The sequence below is a fragment of the Salvelinus alpinus genome, chromosome 5 (assembly GCF_045679555.1).
Source record: "Salvelinus alpinus chromosome 5, SLU_Salpinus.1, whole genome shotgun sequence".
Taxonomy (NCBI): Eukaryota; Metazoa; Chordata; class Actinopteri; order Salmoniformes; family Salmonidae; genus Salvelinus; species Salvelinus alpinus.
This window is the reverse complement of record NC_092090.1, coordinates 20,692,871-20,715,694: the sequence shown is the minus strand read 5'-3', so window position 1 is coordinate 20,715,694 and position 22,824 is coordinate 20,692,871. Positions and strand designations below refer to the sequence as shown.

The 22,824-nt window shown below is 42.5% G+C and overlaps 1 protein-coding gene across 2 annotated transcripts in view; it reads left to right on the top strand.

Moving 5' to 3' along the window:
- The first annotated feature begins 2,333 nt into the window (after nt 1-2,333).
- sh3gl3a (SH3-domain GRB2-like 3a) overlaps nt 2,334-22,824 on the top strand; it is a 43,863-nt gene continuing 23,372 nt past the window's right edge. Inside the window, exon 1 of one of the 2 annotated variants that reach the window (XM_071400874.1) lies at nt 2,334-2,600. In XM_071400874.1, coding sequence (XP_071256975.1) covers nt 2,556-2,600 — 45 coding nt within the window. In that variant the 5' untranslated portion in view covers nt 2,334-2,555. The remainder of the gene's footprint in view (nt 2,601-22,824) is intronic. The other variant, XM_071400875.1, reaches the window with a different exon arrangement.

Below are 22,824 nucleotides of genomic sequence, written 5' to 3'. Positions count from 1 at the left end.
CAAACACTGTACAGCCTCAAAACATGGTTCAAATATAATGTTGATACACTGGATGGTCAGTCCTTGTATCCACAGCTCAGTCTATGAAATTGAGAGTGGTTACATTTCTCCAGGCCCATGGCTCAGCTTTTTACCAAAACAGAGGTGGGACAGTGCTTTGTTATTGTTTCAACTGCGGATTCTAGCTGTAGCACTTTCCTGCATTCAAATGACCTAGTGGTCTCATGGGTGGAATGGTATCAATATTTTTCATAATGTCATCATTAACAATTATTATTTCCAAAAAAACACAGAAAATCTGGTGTTTCTATGTCAAACGGTTTTGTTATATTTCAGTCTTCTGTGTTTTATATAAAGTGTAATATTGGGATGCAAACTCCAAATGTAATACATTTCAAATCTATGTGACATGGTACAGGTGTCTTCTTTTTTTATCCCATAATCATGTGTGTGAGGTGTATACTTTTGTTTCAAAGTAGAATTGTTTATGACTACCAAGAAACACTCCGTGTGACCCTGATTTAGCCCACTGCAGTAAAAGGTTAAGCAATTATGCCAGAGAGGCTATAGAATAAATCTGGGCATAACACATACATTGAGATTCTTCCCCAGTATAGTATAGTATAGTATAGTAGTATAATAAACTATAGTATAGACAGTATAGTATAGTCTGTATAGTATAGTAGTATAGTAAAGTACAGTATAGACTGTATAGCATAGACTATAGTATAGTCATATAGTATAGTAAAATATAGACTGTCTAGTAGTATAGTTTAATTTAGTATAATATAGACAGTATAGTATAGTAGTATAGTCAAGTATAGCATAGACTGTATATTATACTACTATAGTTTAATTTAGTAAAGTATAGTATAAACCCCTCAAACTCAACTCTGGACCTGGAAGCCAGTTGCACTGCATTTTTTCATTGTTCCCCTTTGATCAGGGACTGATTTAGACCTGGGACACCAGGTGAGTGCAATTAATTATCAGGTAGAACAGGACCAGCAGGCTCCAGACCTCGTAGGGTAAGAGTTGAGTACCCCTGGTATAGACGGTATAGTATAGTATAGACAGTATAGTATAGTAGTATAGTATAGTAGTATAATATAGAGAATATAGTATAGTGGTATAGTATATTATAGTAGTAAAGTATAGACAGCATAGTAGCATATTATAGTAGTGTAGTAGTATAGTAAAGTATAGTACAATCATTAGGATTGTTGTACTGGAAGTTATGTTGCTAGCCACACATTCTGGCTTGAGTTTTTTCTGAAAGTTAATATTAAGTACAGTGTAGATCCACTGCCACCCCCATTCAAATAAATTATTTGTACTTTCTGCATGCTCTGGTTTGGTGAACACACTCTTAACAGTCCTTGGATGTATGTGTCAGGACCCATGTGAATCAGCAAACAGCATGTAGACATTAGGCACCAAACAGAAGAAAACAGACTGAAACAGGGAGGGACTACCTAAACTTGTCCAATAAGAAACACTTGTTTTCGTTTACTGTTGCAAAACGTTTTGCTATGGTACACCCTAATGAATACAGCCCAGGGTATGCCGCTAGGAGAGCTAATAGAAGACAGTGCATTTTTAATGAGTGTAAATACTCCGAGGGCTTCCAGGAAGCACTACTGGGTGACTCTCATAACCTTACTGTCTACAATCTGCTATGTCATTATTTTGTACCGATATAGGCCTTGTAGAAGGTTCCTGAGTAAAGTGTTGCCAATGTAGCATAGTTAGAATTAATGTATAAGTATAATGTATAATGTATAAGAACATGTATAATGAAAGGCTTTATACCCTGAAGCAGAACCATGTATTTATCTAAATACACGGCTCTGGCCTGATGTAGCTATAGGAACACTACTCACCCAAAGGTTCCCCATACCGTAACCAATGGACACAACAAACCAGCAGACCGTGACCGAAACTTGCTGCGCATTCTGTTCCATTACAGCAGGGGGCAGCAAAGTCTTTCAGAACATATTTCATAATTAGGCCTAGACATTGTAATGGGGCCCGAATAAAACAACATTTATAACAAACATAAGTATGGCCAAAAGACAATGTTTTTGTTGCACCTGCAGTTTGAGTTGGTGATATAGGCCTTTCCCTTCTGTAGCCCTACCAATAGCATGGACTTCCTTGGCAGAAAGTATGTAATATATCATGAAACTGTACAATACCAGATAAATTATTTGTCAATCAATACTTATCAACGACATCACGACTCACAAATAGGGTACTCTCGCTTTCTCTTTCCGCCGTGTGCTGTTTTTAAGCGTGGGCTTCCACTGCTCGACCAAATTTACATAAACTTAGCGCTTTCCACCAATCAGCATTGAGAACGCGCGACATCTCTGCGATGCAGGAAACCGCTCCTCCAACGCAAGCAGCGGCAACATTGTAGCGGAGAAACGCCAGCGGACTGGAAGCAACGAGGGGAGCACCACGGAATAGACCCCGTTATTTTGTTGTGATTGTCATATCTAGATCGTATTCTGTCAGATCTCTCTGAAAAGTGAGTCGATACACCATTGAGGATGTCGGTGGCAGGGCTGAAGAAGCAATTTCACAAAGCCAGTCAGGTAAGCAGGAGACGCCCCGTTATATCACAATAAGTGGTCATGTTTCATCATAACGTTATGCTTTTAATTAACCTATCTAAACATGACATTGATCTATCTGTTATACAAACAACGACAATATAATAAAGCAATATTTCTGGCTTGACGTCATGGTCTATTAGTTCCAATCCACTCTCGCTTTCATAATCAAGCTTACAAGTAGCGAGTCGACATCATTGTTGTGTTGTGTATTTTCTGGCTCGTGCCTCCAGTGTTGTCAGGAATGTGCATGTATGGTCGGGAGCGAGCGATCTACTTGAGTCTAGAGAGAGAAAAACATGTAGGCGACCTGCAACTAGTAGCAAGTGCAGCAGGTCCTTTTTCCAAACTTGGGATTGTTTTGCTTGCCAGCACGATTTTATCATTCATTTGCCAGATGGTGCTGTTCTCTGAATAGGGTTCCTGACTGATATGCATTTGCTCGCAGGCTTAACAAAGACTCCCACATACAATGGAGAACATAGCAGTACCACAAGCTGTCCACGTCCTTTTGGTCAGGTTCTCAACGGGCTCCCAGCTAGCTTGCCAGCCACCTGCTGCCACTGCTTTGCTGTTCTTTAGCCTAGTTTTAGCCAATGTTCTTTCATGGTAGCACCCAATGTGCATGTAGCCTCAGTTGTGAGTTGGTGAAGATATCTTGCTATCTTGTTTCAGAAGTGTTGCTCCCTTCCCTATTTATATTATACAATTGGTCTGTCTGTCCATCTGTCTGCCTTTAAAGTCTGTCTGCCTGCCTGCCTGTAAAGTCTGTCTGCCTGCCTGTAAAGTACAGTTGAAGTCGGAAGTTTACATACACTTAGGTTGGAGTCATTAAAACTCGATTTTCAACCATTCCATACATTTCTTGTTAACAAACTATAGTTTTAGCAAGTCGGTTAGGACATCTACTTTGTGCATGACACAAGTAATTTTTCCAACAATTGTTTACAGACAAGTTTATACACTAAGTTGACTGTGCCTTAAAACAGCTTGGAAAATTCCAGAAAATGATGCCATGGCTTTAGAAGCTTCTGATAGGCTAATTGACATAATTTGAGTCAATTGGAGGTGTACCTGTGGATGTATTTCAAGGCCTACCTTCAAACTCAGTGCATCTTTGCTTGACATCATGGGAAAATCAAAAGAAATCAGCCAAGACCTCAGAAAAAACATTGTAGACCTCCACAAGTCTGGTTCATCCTTGGGAGCAATTTCCAAATGCCTGAAGGTACCACGTTCATCTGTACAAACAATTGCACGAAAGTATAAACACCATGGGACCAGGCAGCCGTCATACCGTTCAGGAAGGAGACGTGTTCTGTCTCCTAGAGATGAACGTACTTTGTTTGCGAAAAGTGCAAATCAATCCCAGAGCAACAGCAAAGGACCTTGTGAAGATGCTGGAGGAAACGGGTACAAAAGTATCTATATCCACTGTAAAACGAGTCCTATATCGACATAACCTGAAAGGCTGCTCAGCAAGGAAGAAGCCACTGCTCCAAAACTGCCATAAAAAGCCAGACTACGGTTTGCAACTGCACATGGGGACAAAGATCGTACTTTTTGGAGAAATGTCCTCTGGTCGGATGAAACAACAATAGAACTGTTTGGCCATAATGACCAACGTTATGTTTGGAGGAAAAAGGAGGAGGCTTGCAAGCCGAAGAACACCATCCCAGCCGTGAAGCACGGGGGTGGCAGCATCATGTTGTGGGGGTGCTTTGCTGCAGGAGGGACTGGTGCACTTCACAAAATAGATGGCATCATGAGGAAGTAGAATTATGTGGATATATTGAAGCAACATCTCAAGACATCAGGCAGGAAGTTAAAACATTCACAAATGGGTCTTCCAAATGGACAATGACCCCAAGCATGCTTCCAAAGTTGTGGCAAAATGGCTTAAGGACAACAAAGTCAAGGTATTGGAGTGGCCATCACAAAGCCCTGACCTCAATCCTATAGAACTTTTGTGGGCAGAACTGAAAAAGCGTGTGTGAGCAAGGAGGCCTACAAACCTGACTCGGTTACACCAGCTCTGTCAGGATTAATGGGCCAAAATTCACCAAACTTGTTGTGGGAAGCTCGTGGAAGGCTACCCGAAACATTTGACCCAAGTTAAACAATTTAAAGGCAATGCTACCAAATACTAATTTAGTGTATGTAAACTTCTGACCCACTAGGAATGTGATGAAAGAAATAAAAGCTGAAATAAATAATTGTCTCTACTATTATTCTGACATTTCACATTCTTAAAATAAAGTGGGGATCCTAACTGACCTAAGACAGGGAATTTTTACTAGGATTAAATGTCAGGAATTGTGGAAAACTGAGTTTAAATGTATTTGGCTAAGGTGTATGTAAACTTCCGACTTCAACTGTATGTCTGCCTGTCTGTGTCAGAATCTGTTCCCACTTGTTTTCAGGAAACCCCTTGTTGTGTTCGAAGTCACATTCTGATCCCATGCTGTGTAGGCTAAAATACATATTTTCCCATGTGGAGATAGTTAACGTGTTACCAGACAACCTAGATAACGTGCACACTGAACAGAAAGCACACATCGCAAAGAAAAGGGGTTTGTTCTAATTCTAAAACTGCTGCATTTTCCACACTTGACTTGAGCTCAGTCTCTAGGCATACAACCTATTTATTCCCATACAGTAGACCAACTAGTGTCGTTTTGGTCCAAGCAAGTACAAACATGTCACATTGGTTGTATAATCAGTCTAGTATACATTCTCATTAAGAATTCAATGACCTTTTCTAATAGGTACATTGTTGCCTATCTTCCAACACAGTTACTCAGCATGAAAAGACAGCATGACGCTGGAATATGACATATCACAACGATGACTCATGAATACACCATGTGTGTGTGTGTACGTGTGTGTGGATTCACATTACCATGCTCTGAGAATGGATCGGGTTCATCACGGTAGAACATTGTCATTCAGTTGTTGCTTGGGACCATGAGGTTGAATATATACATTATTATCTGATTATGCAGCTGGGTAAAAGTTATTAAAAATGATTCATTTAGTGGTAAATGTCAACATATTTCCAATAATCTGAACATTGTAACTGTATTTTGTGTCTGTCTGTCTGTCTGTCTGTCTGTCTGTCTGTCTGTCTGTCTGTCTGTCTGTCTGTCTGTCTGTCTGTCTGTACTGCCTCAGCAGAGCATGTTTTTGTCTGTGTGTCTGTCTGTCTGTCTCTGTCTGTCTGTCTGTCTGTCTGTACTGCCTCAGCAGAGCATGTTTTTATCTGGTTCCTGTCTGGTAATGTACAACCAAAGATATTAAACTCATTCCTGTTATTCGGTTCAATCGGCGTGATTTTCCACTGTTATTCACCTAAAGGGAAGTGGAATGGAATATTGGCCTTAGATGAACAAACAGGTGTGTGTGTGTGTGTGTGTGTGTGTGTGTGTGTGTGTGTGTGTGTGTGTGTGTGTGTGTGTGTGTGTGTGTGTGTTCACTGTCACACCCAGTAGTGTTTATGAAGCTACCTCTATTTGATCACATCAAAGTGTGATCCATTCTGACACTGTGACAACAGTGTGGCAGTGTCCCAAGTGGCACCATATTCCCTATATAGTGCCACACTTTTGACAAGGGCCCATAGGGGTCAATATCAGTGTACTATATAGGGGGTAGGGTGCCTTTTGGGATGCAACCTGTGACTGACAGCAAACACAATACTGTAGCCTTCTCTCCCCTCCCCTCCCTATATCTCCCCGGTGATAATTGAATCTGTTATGTGCGGTGGTGGTCTCTCAACCATCCACTACTCTGTGTACGGTGTGAAGTCCATTCATTACCCTGGTTACACTCCTTCAGAGTAAAAGATGAAGCCGTTGTCTGAGAGAAGATTTATGGGTATCTGTGGCCCCGTTCTTTGTCTTGTACATTATTTTATGTATCTGGGTGGAGTAAACTTACCGACCTGAGTCAGGCTCTAACAGGCTGTAAAATAAGGTAGTCAATACTTAGGGACACGCCATTTAAAAATAAATACATTTAGTCTTATTCCTTAACAATTAGAGTGAGGTACATTGCTCAAGGGCACATCAACAGATTTTTCACCTAGTCAGCTCGGGATTTGAACCAGCAACCTTAACTGCTAGGCTACCTTCCCCCCAACATCACACACCAACCATTATATACAGTATGTAACACAGTAGCGTGTACCCTCCAATGGTGGATGCCAAGGCCTCTTGGCAAGGTCAATTTGCCTAGGTAGGAAGAAACCTTGAGAGGAACCAGAGTCATAAGTAGAAGGCCTTCTTCCTCTAGTTAGACACAATGGTCTGCATGGGTAGAAGTTCAAAGTACACGCAGTATTAGACCATCAATGCCAGACAGTTCTCTTTCAAGGTAAAAGACAATGCCTGTTCCACTCTGTACATACAGTAGTCCCTGTCTGTCAGAAATACTGTGTGTTATCAGGGGACAGTGTTTAGCCTGTCTGCGTGTGTGTTTATCAATGGAGGTCAAGGTGCATGCTGCTTCATCTTGGTGTGTGTGTGTGTGTGTGTGTGTGTGTGTGTGTGTGTGTGTGTGTGTGTGTGTGTGTGTGTGTGTGTGTGTGTGTGTGTGTGTGTGTGTGTGTGTGTGTGTGTGTGTGTGTGTGTGCAGTTGTGCGTGGTGTATACAAGGTGTGTGTGTGTGTGTGCGATGTTATCACTGGGTTTAAATGTGTTTTTTTAATGGTGTGTTTCAGCACGTTAGCTGGTGAACATGAAATCCATTACAGTAGCTAAAGGAAACTATTGTGTAATGACGGTATTAAATGCAGCTAACACCCCCGGAAAAAACATATGAATCATTCATGTTGAAAAGGACTCAGCCAAACTGTGTGGCAGGTTTTCAGCACATTAACATTTTGGCAGTTTATCAGCTGTCTGTTGTGAGTTCCATTGGGAAATCCAGCAGCCATTCTTTTTGTGTAAATTAGGCTCTGGGGTGAAGTTTCCTCTAGGTACCGATCTAGGATCAGTTTACCCTCCCCCAATCCTAACCTGAACCATTATCTGTGAAAATGCAAAACTGACCCAAGATCATCACTACGTGTGGCTGTTATAACTGTTATGAGCTGAATTTAGCAAGTCATGTAATCCACTGTGGTGTGACAGGTGACATTCTAAAGACATAATATTACATTACAAATGGTTCATAGTAAGTATTATGACTGTCTTGGCTACCTTACACAGAAAGTGAACAGGTCAAACCACAAGCCCTAAAGGGTGGAGCTGTGGCAGGTTTTTAAAAGCATTGTTTTTATTTCGCTTTGCGTTCTTGGAAAAGAAAAAAGGTCTAAGGTCACAATGTTTCATATCCTGTGTTGTGTAGCTGAAGTTGGCTTGTGTGTGCGTGTGTGTGTGTGTGTGTGTAAGGGTCTTTTGGAAACCAGACTGCTTCCTTCTTCCGTTGAGTTTCTCTGTCAAACAGCGTTCCATTTCCACCGTTTTTGACAACATTATCTAGCCCAACATTCGACACACAATAGTGTCATTGTGTGTCATCCTGCCTGCACACCAAATTCCCTTATGGGACAATAAAGATTGACTGAAGAAATATGAACAGACAAAAAAAACATTTTTGTTGTTGTATTCTGAGTTCCGACACACAGACCGTAAAAGCTTCTGTTCAATGCCAAGCCCAGCACAGTGACAGGGCTATCCTGTCTTCTGTCAGAAATCTCATTAAGGCCTAAGGAATGGAATTCATTTCCCCACTGACATGTAGGAGTGCTTGTGTAATCGAGCTGTCCCCGGAGATGTCTCTGAATGTCCTAACAAAGCTCCTACCACTCTCTCTCTCCAGTCTCCACTATCACTTATTATGCTGTGCTCCCTCTTCACGGTCATCCTCAGAGACAGGCAGGCAGGACAGATTGAAAGAGAGACAGACAGACAGACAGACATTGCTCTGCAATGTGTTTCAGTGTGTCAGCTTCATAATGTACTCAGACCTACTGGGTCTGCAATGTGTTTCAGGATTATTGATAAGCTTGGTGTTGGTGCTTATCATCGGTCAAGAGGGGCTTTAGATTTTCAACCAGGTCATCAGTAGGAGTGAGTGTGTGTGTGTGTGTGTGTGTGTATTGTCTTATGACATAGTGGTCCACCTGACAGTTGTTCCCAGGGCAGTGGTTGACCTTTTCATGACCTTGTGGCACAACACCAAAAACATAATTCAACTAATTTTTAAGATAGAATTGTAAGATATTTCCACATATCCTGCGTTTTCCCTCCTGATTACCTACATTTTGTAACCCTGAATCTGATTCACTCGTAGTTTAAACCCATCAGACGTCACCCTGGTCCTAGTCTACTCACTTTCAAAGCACTAACAAGTTAGTTACAGCCAGCAGTAGTATCATCAATATTCATTTTTCAATTTTCGTATTCATACCTTATTTCTCTCCCTCCTACAATAATATTAGCTCTTTCTCTCAAAAGAACATTCTCTCTCTCTCTGTCTCTGTCTCTCTCTCTCTGTCTCTCTCTCTCTCTCGCTCTCTCTCTCTATGTGTCTCTCTCTCTGTCTCTCTCTGTCTCTCTCTCTCTCTCTCTCTCTCTCTCTCTCTCTCTCTCTCTCTCTCTCTTTCTCTCTCTCTCTCTCTCTCTCACTCTCCCCAAAATAATTCTCTCTGTTAAATAAGCACCATCATTCCTCTTGACAGGCCCTTAAAATATTAATGTCTGAGATGTTTTGTTTATAATGGGTTCTGACCTTTCGCTTGTGTGGAGTGTGGCTATGGTGATCTATGATGCTCACCATGTCCTTGCCTTAGTGATACAGTGGCAAATGAAAGTCTATACACCACTTACACAAACTTCACATTTCCCTGCCTTAAATGAAATAAAAACATGTATTACATTTGATTTATTTCCTACAGATGTACACAACCTACTCCACATATTCAAAGTGAAAGAAAAAGTATTTTTGAAAATCAGAGATAAGGCTTGAATATTGCAGCGATGGTTTCCCCAAAAATGAACTGAGCTTGTGTAATTCTGACAAAAACAATGGATAACTGTTGCCCTAAGAGTTGTGCAAAGTTGATAGAATCTTATTTGAAATGATCCACAGCTGTAATTGCTGCCAAAGTTGCTTCCACCAAGTATTAACTCTGGGGTGTGAAGACAGTTTATTTTATTTTATTCATTTGGAACGTTTTCTATAATTTTTCTTTCACTGTGAAAATGTGGAGTAGGATGTGTAGATAGGTAGGGGAAAACATCCCTGAAATGTATTCCCTTCTTAGATGTCATTTTAAGGCAGCAAAATGTGAAGACTGTGCAAGGGGTGTGTAAACTTTCAATAGCAGCTGTATATGATAGTGTTCTGGCCAGTTTTTGGTGTTCCATCTCTCCCCGTCCAAAGTCCTGCTGAATTCCCACTATAATCTCTCCTGGGCGAGATTCAGAAAGCAGGGAAATACTGAAAGCAGCTGGGGTTTTCAAAGGAAATGTAGTATCTTATCAGTGTTCAGTTCTCTCAGTTAGTATCAGTAGCAGCATCAATGGGAAATGTAGTATCTTATCAATGTTCAGTTGTCAGTGTTCAGTAGCAGCATCAATGGGAAATGTAGTATCTTATCAGTGTTCAGTAGCAGCATCAATGGGAAATGTAGTATCTTATCAGTGTTCAGTTGTCAGTGTTCAGTAGCAGCATCAATGGGAAATGTAGTATCTTATCAGTGTTCAGTAGCAGCATCAATGGGAAATGTAGTATCTTATCAGTGTTCAGTTGTCAGTGTTCAGTAGCATCATCAATGGGAAATGTAGTAGCTTATCAGTGTTCAGTTGTCAGTGTTCAGTAGCAGCATCAATGGGAAATGTAGTATCTTATCAGTGTTCAGTAGCAGCATCAATGGGAAATGTAGTATCATATCAGTGTTCAGTTGTCCGTGTTCAGTAGCAGCATCAATGGGAAATGTTGTATCTTATCAGTGTTCAGTTGTCAGTGTTCAGTAGCAGCATCAATGGGAAATGTAGTATCTTATCAGTGTTTAGTTGTCCGTGTTCAGTAGCAGCATCAATGGGAAATGTAGTATCTTATCAGTGTTCAGTAGCAGCATCAATGGGAAATGTAGTATCTTGTCAGTGTTCAGTAGCAGCATCAATGGGAAATGTAGTATCTTATCAGTGTTCAGTAGCAGCATCAATGGGAAATGTAGTATCTTATCAGTGTTCAGTTGTCCGTGTTCAGTAGCAGCATCAATGGGAAATGTAGTATCTTATCAGTGTTCAGTTGTCAGTGTTCAGTAGCAGCATCAATGGGAAATGTAGTATCTTATCAGTGTTCAGTTGTCAGTGTTCAGTAGCAGCATCAATGGGAAATGTAGTATCTTATCAATGTTCAGTTGTCAGTGTTCAGTAGCAGCATCAATGGGAAATGTAGTAGCTTATCAGTGTTCAGTTGTCAGTGTTCAGTAGCAGCATCAATGGGAAATGTAGTATCTTATCAGTGTTCAGTAGCAGCATCAATGGGAAATGTAGTATCTTATCAGTGTTCAGTTGTCAGTGTTCAGTAGCAGCATCAATGGGAAATGTAGTAGCTTATCAGTGTTCAGTTGTCAGTGTTCAGTAGCAGCATCAATGGGAAATGTAGTATCTTATCAGTGTTCAGTAGCAGCATCAATGGGAAATGTAGTAGCTTATCAGTGTTCAGTTGTCCGTGTTCAGTAGCAGCATCAATGGGAAATGTTGTATCTTGTCAGTGTTCAGTAGCAGCATCAATGGGAAATGTAGTATCTTATCAGTGTTCAGTTGTCCGTGTTCAGTAGCAGCATCAATGGGAAATGTAGTATCTTATCAGTGTTCAGTTGTCAGTGTTCAGTAGCAGCATCAATGGGAAATGTAGTATCTTATCAGTGTTCAGTTGTCCGTGTTCAGTAGCAGCATCAATGGGAAATGTAGTATCTTATCAGTGTTCAGTTGTCAGTGTTCAGTAGCAGCATCAATGGGAAATGTAGTATCTTATCAGTGTTCAGTTGTCAGTGTTCAGTAGCAGCATCAATGGGAAATGTAGTATCTTATCAATGTTCAGTTGTCAGTGTTCAGTAGCAGCATCAATGGGAAATGTAGTAGCTTATCAGTGTTCAGTTGTCAGTGTTCAGTAGCAGCATCAATGGGAAATGTAGTATCTTATCAGTGTTCAGTAGCAGCATCAATGGGAAATGTAGTATCTTATCAGTGTTCAGTTGTCAGTGTTCAGTAGCAGCATCAATGGGAAATGTAGTAGCTTATCAGTGTTCAGTTGTCAGTGTTCAGTAGCAGCATCAATGGGAAATGTAGTATCTTATCAGTGTTCAGTAGCAGCATCAATGGGAAATGTAGTAGCTTATCAGTGTTCAGTTGTCCGTGTTCAGTAGCAGCATCAATGGGAAATGTTGTATCTTGTCAGTGTTCAGTAGCAGCATCAATGGGAAATGTAGTATCTTATCAGTGTTCAGTTGTCCGTGTTCAGTAGCAGCATCAATGGGAAATGTAGTATCTTATCAGTGTTCAGTTGTCAGTGTTCAGTAGCAGCATCAATGGGAAATGTAGTATCTTATCAGTGTTCAGTTGTCAGTGTTCAGTAGCAGCATCAATGGGAAATGTAGTATCTTGTCAGTGTTCAGTAGCAGCATCAATGGGAAATGTAGTATCTTATCAGTGTTCAGTTGTCCGTGTTCAGTAGCAGCATCAATGGGAAATGTAGTATCTTATCAGTGTTCAGTTGTCAGTGTTCAGTAGCAGCATCAATGGGAAATGTAGTAGTTTATCAGTGTTCAGTTGTCCATGTTCAGTAGCAGCATCAATGGGAAATGTAGTATCTTATCAGTGTTCAGTTGTCAGTGTTCAGTAGCAGCATCAATGGGAAATGTAGTATCTTATCAGTGTTCAGTTGTCAGTGTTCAGTAGCAGCATCAATGGGAAATGTAGTATCATATCAGTGTTCAGTTGTCTCAGTTAGTATCAGTAGCAGCATCAATGGGAAATGTAGTATCTTATCAGTGTTCAGGTGTCAGTGTTCAGTACCAGCATCAATGGGAAATGTAGTATCTTATCAGTGTTCAGTTGTCAGTGTTCAGTAGCAGCATCAATGGGAAATGTAGTATCTTATCAGTGTTCAGTTGTCAGTGTTCAGTAGCAGCATCAATGGGAAATGTAGTATCTTATCAGTGTTCAGTTGTCCGTGTTCAGTAGCAGCATCAATGGGAAATGTAGTATCATATCAGTGTTCAGTTGTCTCAGTTAGTATCAGTAGCAGCATCAATGGGAAATGTAGTATCTTATCAGTGTTCAGTTGTCAGTGTTCAGTAGCAGCATCAATGGGAAATGTAGTATCTTATCAGTGTTCAGTTGTCAGTGTTCAGTAGCAGCATCAATGGGAAATGTAGTATCTTATCAGTGTTCAGTTGTCAGTGTTCAGTAGCAGCATCAATGGGAAATGTAGTATCATATCAGTGTTCAGTTGTCTCAGTTAGTATCAGTAGCAGCATCAATGGGAAATGTAGTATCTTATCAGTGTTCAGTTGTCAGTGTTCAGTAGCAGCATCAATGGGAAATGTAGTATCTTATCAGTGTTCAGTTGTCAGTGTTCAGTAGCAGCATCAATGGGAAATGTAGTATCTTGTCAGTGTTCAGTAGCAGCATCAATGGGAAATGTAGTAGCTTATCAGTGTTCAGTTGTCAGTGTTCAGTAGCAGCATCAATGGGAAATGACAGGGGAACGCTTGGAACTGATGGCTGTGATTGTTTTGAAAACAGTGCTGTGGGCCTATACTGTTACTGCACTGTACTGTCGGGTATCAATTCTCACATTGGTATCGATGTAGACTTAGTACTAGATGCACTACTGTATCTAACTAATCCAAGAACAACATGTTAGAAACTTTAGCAAGGCTAATTTAGGCCTGTATTCCTCGTGCTATTGAAGATTGTTACCTACAATATGCTAAGGCCAGAATTCGATCCAACGCAGATTAAAGGCCTGCGCACAGCGATACGCAATTAAAGGGCATTTCCCTGACGTTTGCGGAGATCAAATTCGCTGTAAAAGCCACGATTGCTGACTCAAGGAGAAATCGCCTTTTAAAAAGTGAACCGTATAGCACAGGTCGTTAATGTGTGATTGTTTGAATCCCAATCTAAATATCTCTCTTTAGTTTCTCAACTGTTGTCATGATAGCAGGGAGCACTTTCAGTATGGTTTCCTGTTCACTTGTTTAACTGTTGCTGATTCATTGTCGGTTAGTTGTTTGTTTACACAAATCACTGTAAAGGTGTGGTGGCTGTGCGTTATCACAGCCCAGGGAATTGTCCTGTTGTATCCCTGTGGAAGGAAAAGAGTCCATGTGAAAACCCTCCCTGGACTTTCTGAATCCTCTTTATATTGTTGCCACGGAATTATTTTCAAAGAACAGGAAACTGCAGAGTAACACTCGCAGAGTAACACTCGGTCTCCCATTGTCACTCGGTCTCCCATTGTCAAGATATAAAAGAAAAACACAGTAGGGGAAAAAACGCTATTGGCCTTACCTTCTAAAACATTTGAAAAACGTTTTTCCTCAGTTTCCCTTCACGAGCAATATTGGGTCCATATTCATGATTCTTCTCAGAGTAAGAGTGCTGATCTAGGATCAGGTCCCCCCTGTCCATATAAATCTTATTCATTATGATTTAAAAGGCACATCAGTTCCTAGACCAGCACTCCTTCTCTGAGACGCTGCATTAATACGTGCCCAGAACTTTCCCAAATGCTCAAAGAGACAACTGTGTCTAACTGAATTCACTTTTGAGTAGAATGGAATAGAAAAAAATATAATTGGTTGTACCGTCCAAAACCTTTTAAGAACTTCATCATCAGTTTCACTTCACGCAGTTCAGAATGTTCCCAAATGTTCAACGTAGAGCCCAACAGCATCTAACTTACTTCATTTCCGAAGTCTCCGAAGTCACTCTTCCTTGATTAGATTTGGAAGTCCAAGGCTCTTGCCCTCAGTGGTAATTTTAGTTAATTGCTGGGGGATAATTACACCTCCAATGTACATTAGGTTACGTCAATCTGGATTAAGAGCTGCAATGGTTTTGACCTGTAATCTGGTGCGGTGACTCAATGGTGAATTAGGAGCAGCTGCAGCCAGCTGGAGACAATCATTGTCACCCCACAGCTGCTCTCTTTATCTCAACCTTTTTATCTAGTTCTCTCTCTCTCTCTCTCTCTCTCTCTCTCTCTCTCTCTCTCTCTCTCTCTCTCTCTCTCTCCCTTTCTCTCCCTTTCTCTCCCTTTCTCTCCCTTTCTCTCTCTCTCTCTGTCTCTGTCTCTCTCTCTGTCTGTCTCTCTGTCTCTCTCTCTCTCTCTCCAAACCCAGTGTCATTGTCACCCCACAGCTGCTCTCTTTAACGCTGCATTTTTTTCTCATTCTCTCTTATAGCAGCAGGCCAATGGCCCCCAACACTGCACATTGACTATGCTAAGATATCTTAATTTAGTTTGATTCTATGTTGTTTCAAAAGGTCCATCCAATTGGGAATGGACATCAATTCAATATCTATTCCATGTTGGTTTAACGTAATTGTGTTGAAATGACGTGGGAACAACATTGAATCAACCAGTGTGTGCCCAGTGGGATGTCAGTATTCATGCAGGTAGAAACTTTAGTCATTGAAGTGGTTGCAATTCCATATTTGACACATTGCTCTGTAGCCTAGCTGTGTTACATTTCTCCACAGTACATTTCATTCACATCTCTCTGTGATTCACCCCCTCCGTTGTCCTAGAAATGTTTGGCAAACGTATTGGGCTAATATCCTCCGTCAGAGATTGCTAATTTTACCCGGTGGCCTAGATGGGGTGTTGAGCGTTCAGTGTTCAGTGGCAGACTGGTAGTAGTAGAGGCACAGTGTTGAAGGGAAAGAAAAGGGACAGATTTGAGGCAGCCAGCCCAGGGGAAGGAGCAGCTAATGGGGGAAGGCTAATGGGCTCCCCCCTGGAGTGATATGACTGGCTGGTATTAGGTAAGTAGGTGGGTAGGTGGTGTGCTGGTATAATGGAAATGGTTTGGAACCATGCTTGCATGATAAGTAACCTTGTCTGAGACCTATAGATTTGCGTTGGACTGAATGTCCAATTTTGTGGTGTTTCATTCCTCTGCACCTGTGATGCTTTGTCAGGTGTGTCGATGGCTATCCTACTCAGATTTGACTAGCACTATTTATTTATTTGTGTTTATTTTTTATTTAACCTTTATCCTGTTATGGCTGCAGCCCGACGCCGGTACACCTATGACAACATCCAGCTCAAATGCAGGGCGCGAAATTCAAAATCTATTTTTTTTAAATATTTAACTTTCACACATTAACAAGTCCAATACAGCATTTGAAAGATAAACATCTTGTCAATCCAGCCAACATGTCCGATTTTTTAAATGTTTTACAGAGAAAACACCACATATATTTATGTTAGCTCACCACCAAATAAAAAAGAGGACAGACATTTTTCACAGCACAAGTAGGATGCAAGTAGCATGCACAAGCCAACCTAACTAACCTAGAACCAACCTAAATAACCTAGAAAAAACTACCTCAGATGACAGTCCTATAACATGTTACACAATAAATCTATGTTTTGTTCAAAAAAATTGCATATTTTAGCTATAAATCAGTTTTACATTACTGCTACCATCATAGCTACAGTCAGAAATCGCACGGGAGTAGCCAGAGAAAATAGACACCAACGTCAACTACCTTATTACTCATCATAAATCATTTCAGAAAAATATATGGTGGATAGCTAATGAAAGAGAAAGATCTTGTGAATACAGACAATATTTCCGATTTCTGAAGTGTTTTACAGCGAAAACACAATATATCGTTATATTAGCTTACTACAATAGCTAACACACAGCAGCATTGATTCTAGTCAAACGCTAGCGATAGCACAGTTCGACAGATATATGAAAAAGCATCCCAAATTGGGTCCTTATCTTTGTTGATTTTCCATCAGAATGTTCTCCAAAGGGTCCTTTGTTCAGAACCGTCTTCATTTGGACCCAGAACGAACGATGTCCCTCTTGAATTAGCATGCACACTGGCCATGCCGTGCTAACCTCTCCGTCTTGACAAAATTCTTGCGTCGCATCACGTCTAAAGTCCAGAATAAATTTCAATAATATAATTAAAGTATATTGAAAAAACATACTTTAGGATGATATTGTGACATGTATCAAATAAAATTGAAGCCGGAGGTCATATTCACCTATAACGAGGGTTTTCCAGGAGCGCAGTCCAGTTCCTACTTCGCGCCCAGAAAAAAAAAGAAAGTGCGCACTTCTCACTCCAAGATGTTGTTTTCAGTCCCTGACAGAGATAATCAAGTCATTTCTTCTCTCACTTCCGCATGACACCCAGGGGAAGACGTGTGACGTGTTTCTACAGTCCTAAGTGCCAAGGCCTTTTATAGAGAGTATCTTGAAGAGAGACATAGCTTCTTGGAAATTTCACTTCCGGATAGAAAATGGGCTGTAAAAAGAGTTATGTTTCACTTAGAGAAATAATTAAACCTGTTTTAGAAACTAGACAGTGTTTTCTATCCAATATTAATAATAATATGCATATTGTACGAGCAAAAATTGAGTAAGAGGCCATTTGAAAATGGGCACATATTTTCCAGTTTTTCAATACGCCCCCTGCAGCCATAACAAGTTATTTAACTAGGCAAGTCAGTTAAGAACAAATTCTTATTTACAATGACGGCCTACCAAAAGGCAAAAGGCCTCCTGAGGGGACGGGGGCTGGGAATAAAAAAAAAATATAGGACAAAACACACATCACAACCAGAGAGACACCACAACACTACATAAAGAGAGGCCTAAGACACCAGCCGCAAAACCTAAACCTATAGGGGAGGGTCTGGGTGGGCATCTATCCGCGGCGGTGGCTCAGGTGCGGGACGCAGACCCCGCTCCACCGCTGGCTCACCCCACTTTGGTGGCACCTCTGGTGCGGGGACCCTCGTCGCCGACCCCGGACTGGGAACCCTCGTTGCGGGCCCCGGACTGGGCACCCTCACCCTCATCACTGGAGGCTTCTTGCCATGGATCATCACTGGAGGCTTCTTGCCATGGATCATCACTGGAGGCTTCGTGCCATGGATCATCACTGGAGGCTTCTTGCCATGGATCATCACTGGAGGCTTCGTGCCATGGATCATCACTGGAGGCTTCGTGCCATGGATCATCACTGGAGGCTTCGTGCCATGGATCATCACTGGAGGCTTCTTGCCATGGATCATCACTGGAGTGGAGAGACACACAGGAGGCCTAGCTCTGGGAGCAGGCACAGGACTCACCAGGCTGGGGAGACATACAGGATGATTAGTTTTTGGTGCAGGCACAGGACTCACCAGGCTGGGGAGACGTACAGGAGGCCTTGTCCTTGGCCGAGGCACTGGATACACTGGGCCGTGGAGGCGCACTGGAGGTCTCGAGCTAAGAGCCTGCACAACCCGTCCTGGCTGGATGGTGACTTTGGCCCGGCACGTGCGGGGCGCAGGCACAGGACGCACTAGGCTGTGCAGACGCACTGGAGACACAGTGCGCAGAGCCGGCGCAGGATATCCTGGGCCGTAGAGACGTACTGGAGGTCTGGAGAGCAGGGCTGGCACAATCCGTCCTGGCTGGATGCTCACCCTAGCCCGGCAGATGCGGGGAGCTGGGATGTAGCGCACCGGGCTAAGAACGCGTACTGGAGACACCGTGCGCTCCACCGCATAACACGTTGCCTGACCAGTACGGCGCCCGCCACGGTAAGCACGGGGAGTTGGCTCAGGTCTCCAACCTGACTCTGCCACACTCCCCGTGTGCTACCCCCCCAAAAAAATGTTTTGGGGGGGGCTGCCTCTCGGGCTTCCTTGCCAGTCGTGTTCCCTCATAACGTTGCCGCTCTGCTTTAGCTGCTGCCTTCGCCTTCCTCTCTGCTTCTACCTGCTCCCAGGGCAGACGATCCTTCCCGGCCAGGATCTCCTCCCACGTCCAGGATCCCTTGCCATTTAAAATATCCTCCCATGTCCAGTCCTCCTTCTTACCACGCTGCTTGGTCCTTTGGTGGTGGTGGGAAGTTCTGTCACGGCTGTTGAAGGAGGAGGACCAAGGTGCAGCGTACATTTTCTTTTTATTAGATAAAAATGACGCCGAACAAAACAATAAACACTACAAACACAAACCGTGAAGCTCAAAGGTTATGTGCCCTAAACAAAGTCATCTTCCCACAAACACAGGTGGAAAAAAGAGCTACCTAAGTATGGTTCTCAATCAGAGACAACGATAGACAGCTGTCCCTGATTGAGAACCATACCCGGCCAAAACATAGAAATTGAAAATCATAGAAACACAAAACATAGAATGCCCACCCCAACTCACGTCCTGACCAAACCAAAATAGAGACATAAAAAGGATCTCTAAGGTCAGGGCGTGACAATAGCATGGCAGCAACACCTGACAACACAGCATGGGAGCAACACCACATGACAACAACATGGTAGCAGCACAACAGGCAGCAGCACAACATGGTAGCAGCACAAAACATGGTACAAACATTATTGGGCACAGACAACAGCACAAAGGCAAGAAGGTAGAGACAACAATACATCACGCGAAGCAGCCACAACTGTCAGTAAGAGTGTCCATGATTGAGTCTTTGAATGAAGAGATGGAGATAAAACTGTCCAATTTGAGTGTTTTTTGCAGCTCGTTCCAGTTGATAGCTGCAGCAAACTGAAAAGAGGAGCGACCCAGTGATGTGTGTACTTTGGGGACAGAATGTGACTGGCAGAACATGTGTTGTATGTGAAGGATGAGGGCTGCAGTAGTTATCTCAGATAATGGGGAGTGAGGCCTAAGGGGGTTTTATAAATAAGCATCAACCAGTGGGTCTTGCGACGGGTATTCAGAGATGACCAGTTTACAGAGGAGTATAGAGTGCAGTGATGTGTCCTATAAGGAGCATTGGTGTCAAATCTGATTGCCAAATGGTAAAGAACATCTAGCCGCTCGAGAGCACCCTTACCTGCCGATCTATAAATTACGTCTCCGTAACCTAGCATGGGTAGGATGGTCATCTGAATCAGGGTTAGTTTGGCAGCTGGGGAGAAAGAGGAGCGATTACGATAGAGGAAACCAAGTCTAGATTTAACTTTAGCCTGCAGCTTTGAAATGTGCTGAGAGAAGGACAGTGTACCGTCTAGCCATACTCCTAAGTACTTGTATGAGGTGACTACCTCAAACTCTAAACCTTCAGAGGTAGTAATCACACTGGTGGGGAGAAGGGCATTCTTCTTACCAAACCACATGACCTTTGTTTGGAAGGTGTTCAGAACAAGGTTAAGGGCAGAGAAAGCTTGTTGGACACTAAGAAAGCTTTGTTGTAGAATGTTTAACACAAAATCTGGGGAGGGGCCAGCTGAGTAAAAGACTGTATCATCTGCATATAAATGGATGAGAGAGCTTCCTACTGCCTGAGCTATGTTGTTGATGTAAATTGAGAAGAGTGTGGGGCCTAGGATCGAGCCTTGGTGTACTCCCTTGGTGACAGGCAGTGGCTGAGACAGCAGATGTTCTGACTTTATACACTGCGCTCTTTGAGAGAGGTAGTTAGTAAACCAGGCCAAAGACCCCTCAGAGACACCAATACTCCTTAGCTGGCCCACAAGAATGGAATGGTCTACCGTATCAAAGCTTTGGCCAAGTCAATAAAAATAGCAGCACAACATTACTTAGAATCATTTAACACCTTTAAGGTTGCAGTGACACATCCATAATCTGAGCAGAAACCAGATTGCATACCAGAGAGAATACTATAGACATCAAGAAAGCCAGTCAGTTGATTATTGACACGTTTTTCCAACACTTTTTATAAACAGGACAAAATAGAAATTGGCCTATAACAGTTAGGATCAGCTTGATCTTTAAATAAAGGGTGAACCGTGGCTGCCTTCCAAGCACTGGGAACCTCCCCAGAGAGGAGAGACAGGTTAAAAGGTCAGAGACAGGCTTGGTGATGATAGGGGCAGCAACCTTTAAGAAGAAAGGATCTAAACCATCTGACCCAGATGTTTTTTGGGGTGAAGTTTAAGGAGCTCCTTTAACACCTCAGACTGTGTGACCGACTGCAGGGAGAAACTTTGTAACGCGGGCACGGGCTTCTAAACTAGTAATGTATCACAGTTATAGAGCTTTTATTTACACATTGTACTATATCTCAAAGGATGTGAGATACTCTATGGCAAGGTAACATTCTGTACCCTGTACACCAGCAGTACTGTAGAGGGCCTAACTGAAAGCATGTTTGAAAAGTAGGCTAGCTAACCCTACTGACACAGACACAGGCAGTGCCAAGCAGCAAAGTCTGCACTAGAAAACTCAATGGGCTGAACTTCCTTTGAGAAAGTGGGTCTGTAGTAGCCTATTGGTTCATTGCAGTCCCTTAGATTTCACTCTTACTGCAACAGTGATACACGCCGTGTCTTCGACACCACTGTTGATCTAGCAGTTTTGCTGACTGCAGCGCTGTGTGTTTTGTGTCCCAAATATCTACACAGTGCATTATATAGGGAATAGGGTGCCATTTGGTTCGAGCTATGGTGTCTCCACTAAGCACACAGAGTCACTTCTGTTTCCTGTCTACCCCCCCATCTCTCTCTCTGCTACTGTACATTGTTGTGTTGATTTGCTGGCCCATTGGTTTCATAAGGTTAGTGGGCGGTACTGTGTGAATAATGGCCCATTGGTTTCATAAGGTTAGTGGGCGGTACTGTGTGAATACAGACTACGGCACTGTCATTGACGGTGTTGTCATAATGGTTAGTGATGACAAATACACACTGCCAGTGTATTGTGACTAATATGTGTGGAAATTGAACAGTATTCAAAATGTCAGGGTTGATGTGAAGTCCATTCATTTGATGATGGGAATCTTCCTCCTCAAATTGAATCATCGGTAGAGAACTAACTTTAATAGCCAGTTAGTAAATGTGATTGTTCTGCACTACATCACTAGATGTGTACAGTGTGTAACCGAGAGATTTAAGAGGAATGATATCAGTGATGATTGGCCCCTGTATGACCTGCTTCCACCGAGACCTGATCCAGGATGACTGGAACTAACTAACCAACAAAGGCACACACAACTTGGGTCACCATGACGACCTAACATGGTGGTGATATAATGAAAGGTTCTTGGTGTTACAGACTAATTGTGGAGGGATTCTCTGTCTGAAAGGAGTCGAGGACTGAATCTCCAGATTCCTAAGGAAGAAGACTATCTCAGATTTCCCCTAACATTGTATAGGTGAGGAGGGAGTCCCCGCCTCGCTCTGTTGACCGATGCCTAAAAGAGTTTGTCTTCTATCAGTTTCAGTGGATAGTTTTTGTGCCAAAGGGCTTGGATGTTGCTCTGGGGGCCTATTCACCCTGTTCTATGCTGCTGCTGTGGTTGGCCCTACTCTACAGTAGCTTCTGCTATTCTGGGAGCTTACCAGCAGCTGGTGTGTCTATGGCCATGCTTCCTCTGTCTCCGTCTGATAGGTTTTTTCACACTCGATTCTGCTGATGTTACGCTGTCATCAACCCCAAGTGCTTGGGGGTGAAGTTTCCCCTAGCTACTGATCTAGAATCAGCTTCCCCTCCCCAATCCTCACATTAACCAATAGTGGGGGAAACGCAAACTGACCCAAGATCAGCGTATAGGGGTAACTTCTCCCTACACCCATCGACCCCCAGCGGACACAGCTATGACACAGTAGTCATTTTGCCTAGGGGATAACACACTACCCAAGCCTGAGAGTGAACTGTGAGACAAATAGATGTTTTGCAGTTGATTGCTGAGTGGGCTGATTGCACAACGTTTCGGTTGGTTTCACTTAACAAGGAAACTGTGGCTAAGTTTGCACTACAGCCGTGATAGGCCTACGGTGTTTCATCATCAACCAATCTGGGTGAGTTTCCTGAAAACCTTGTTTGATGGGCAATGTATATGTGTGAACGAACAAAACGTGTGAAATGAAGCACTTTGTTGTTCTACAAGTGATGTGGGTAGTCTGGGTCGTCAAAATAAATTGAGAACCACATTAGCTACAAGGATTTCAGGAAACTGGCAACTGAATGATAAGCACACAGCTGTCTGTTGACCTTTAGGCCAAGACTTTGACAACTTTG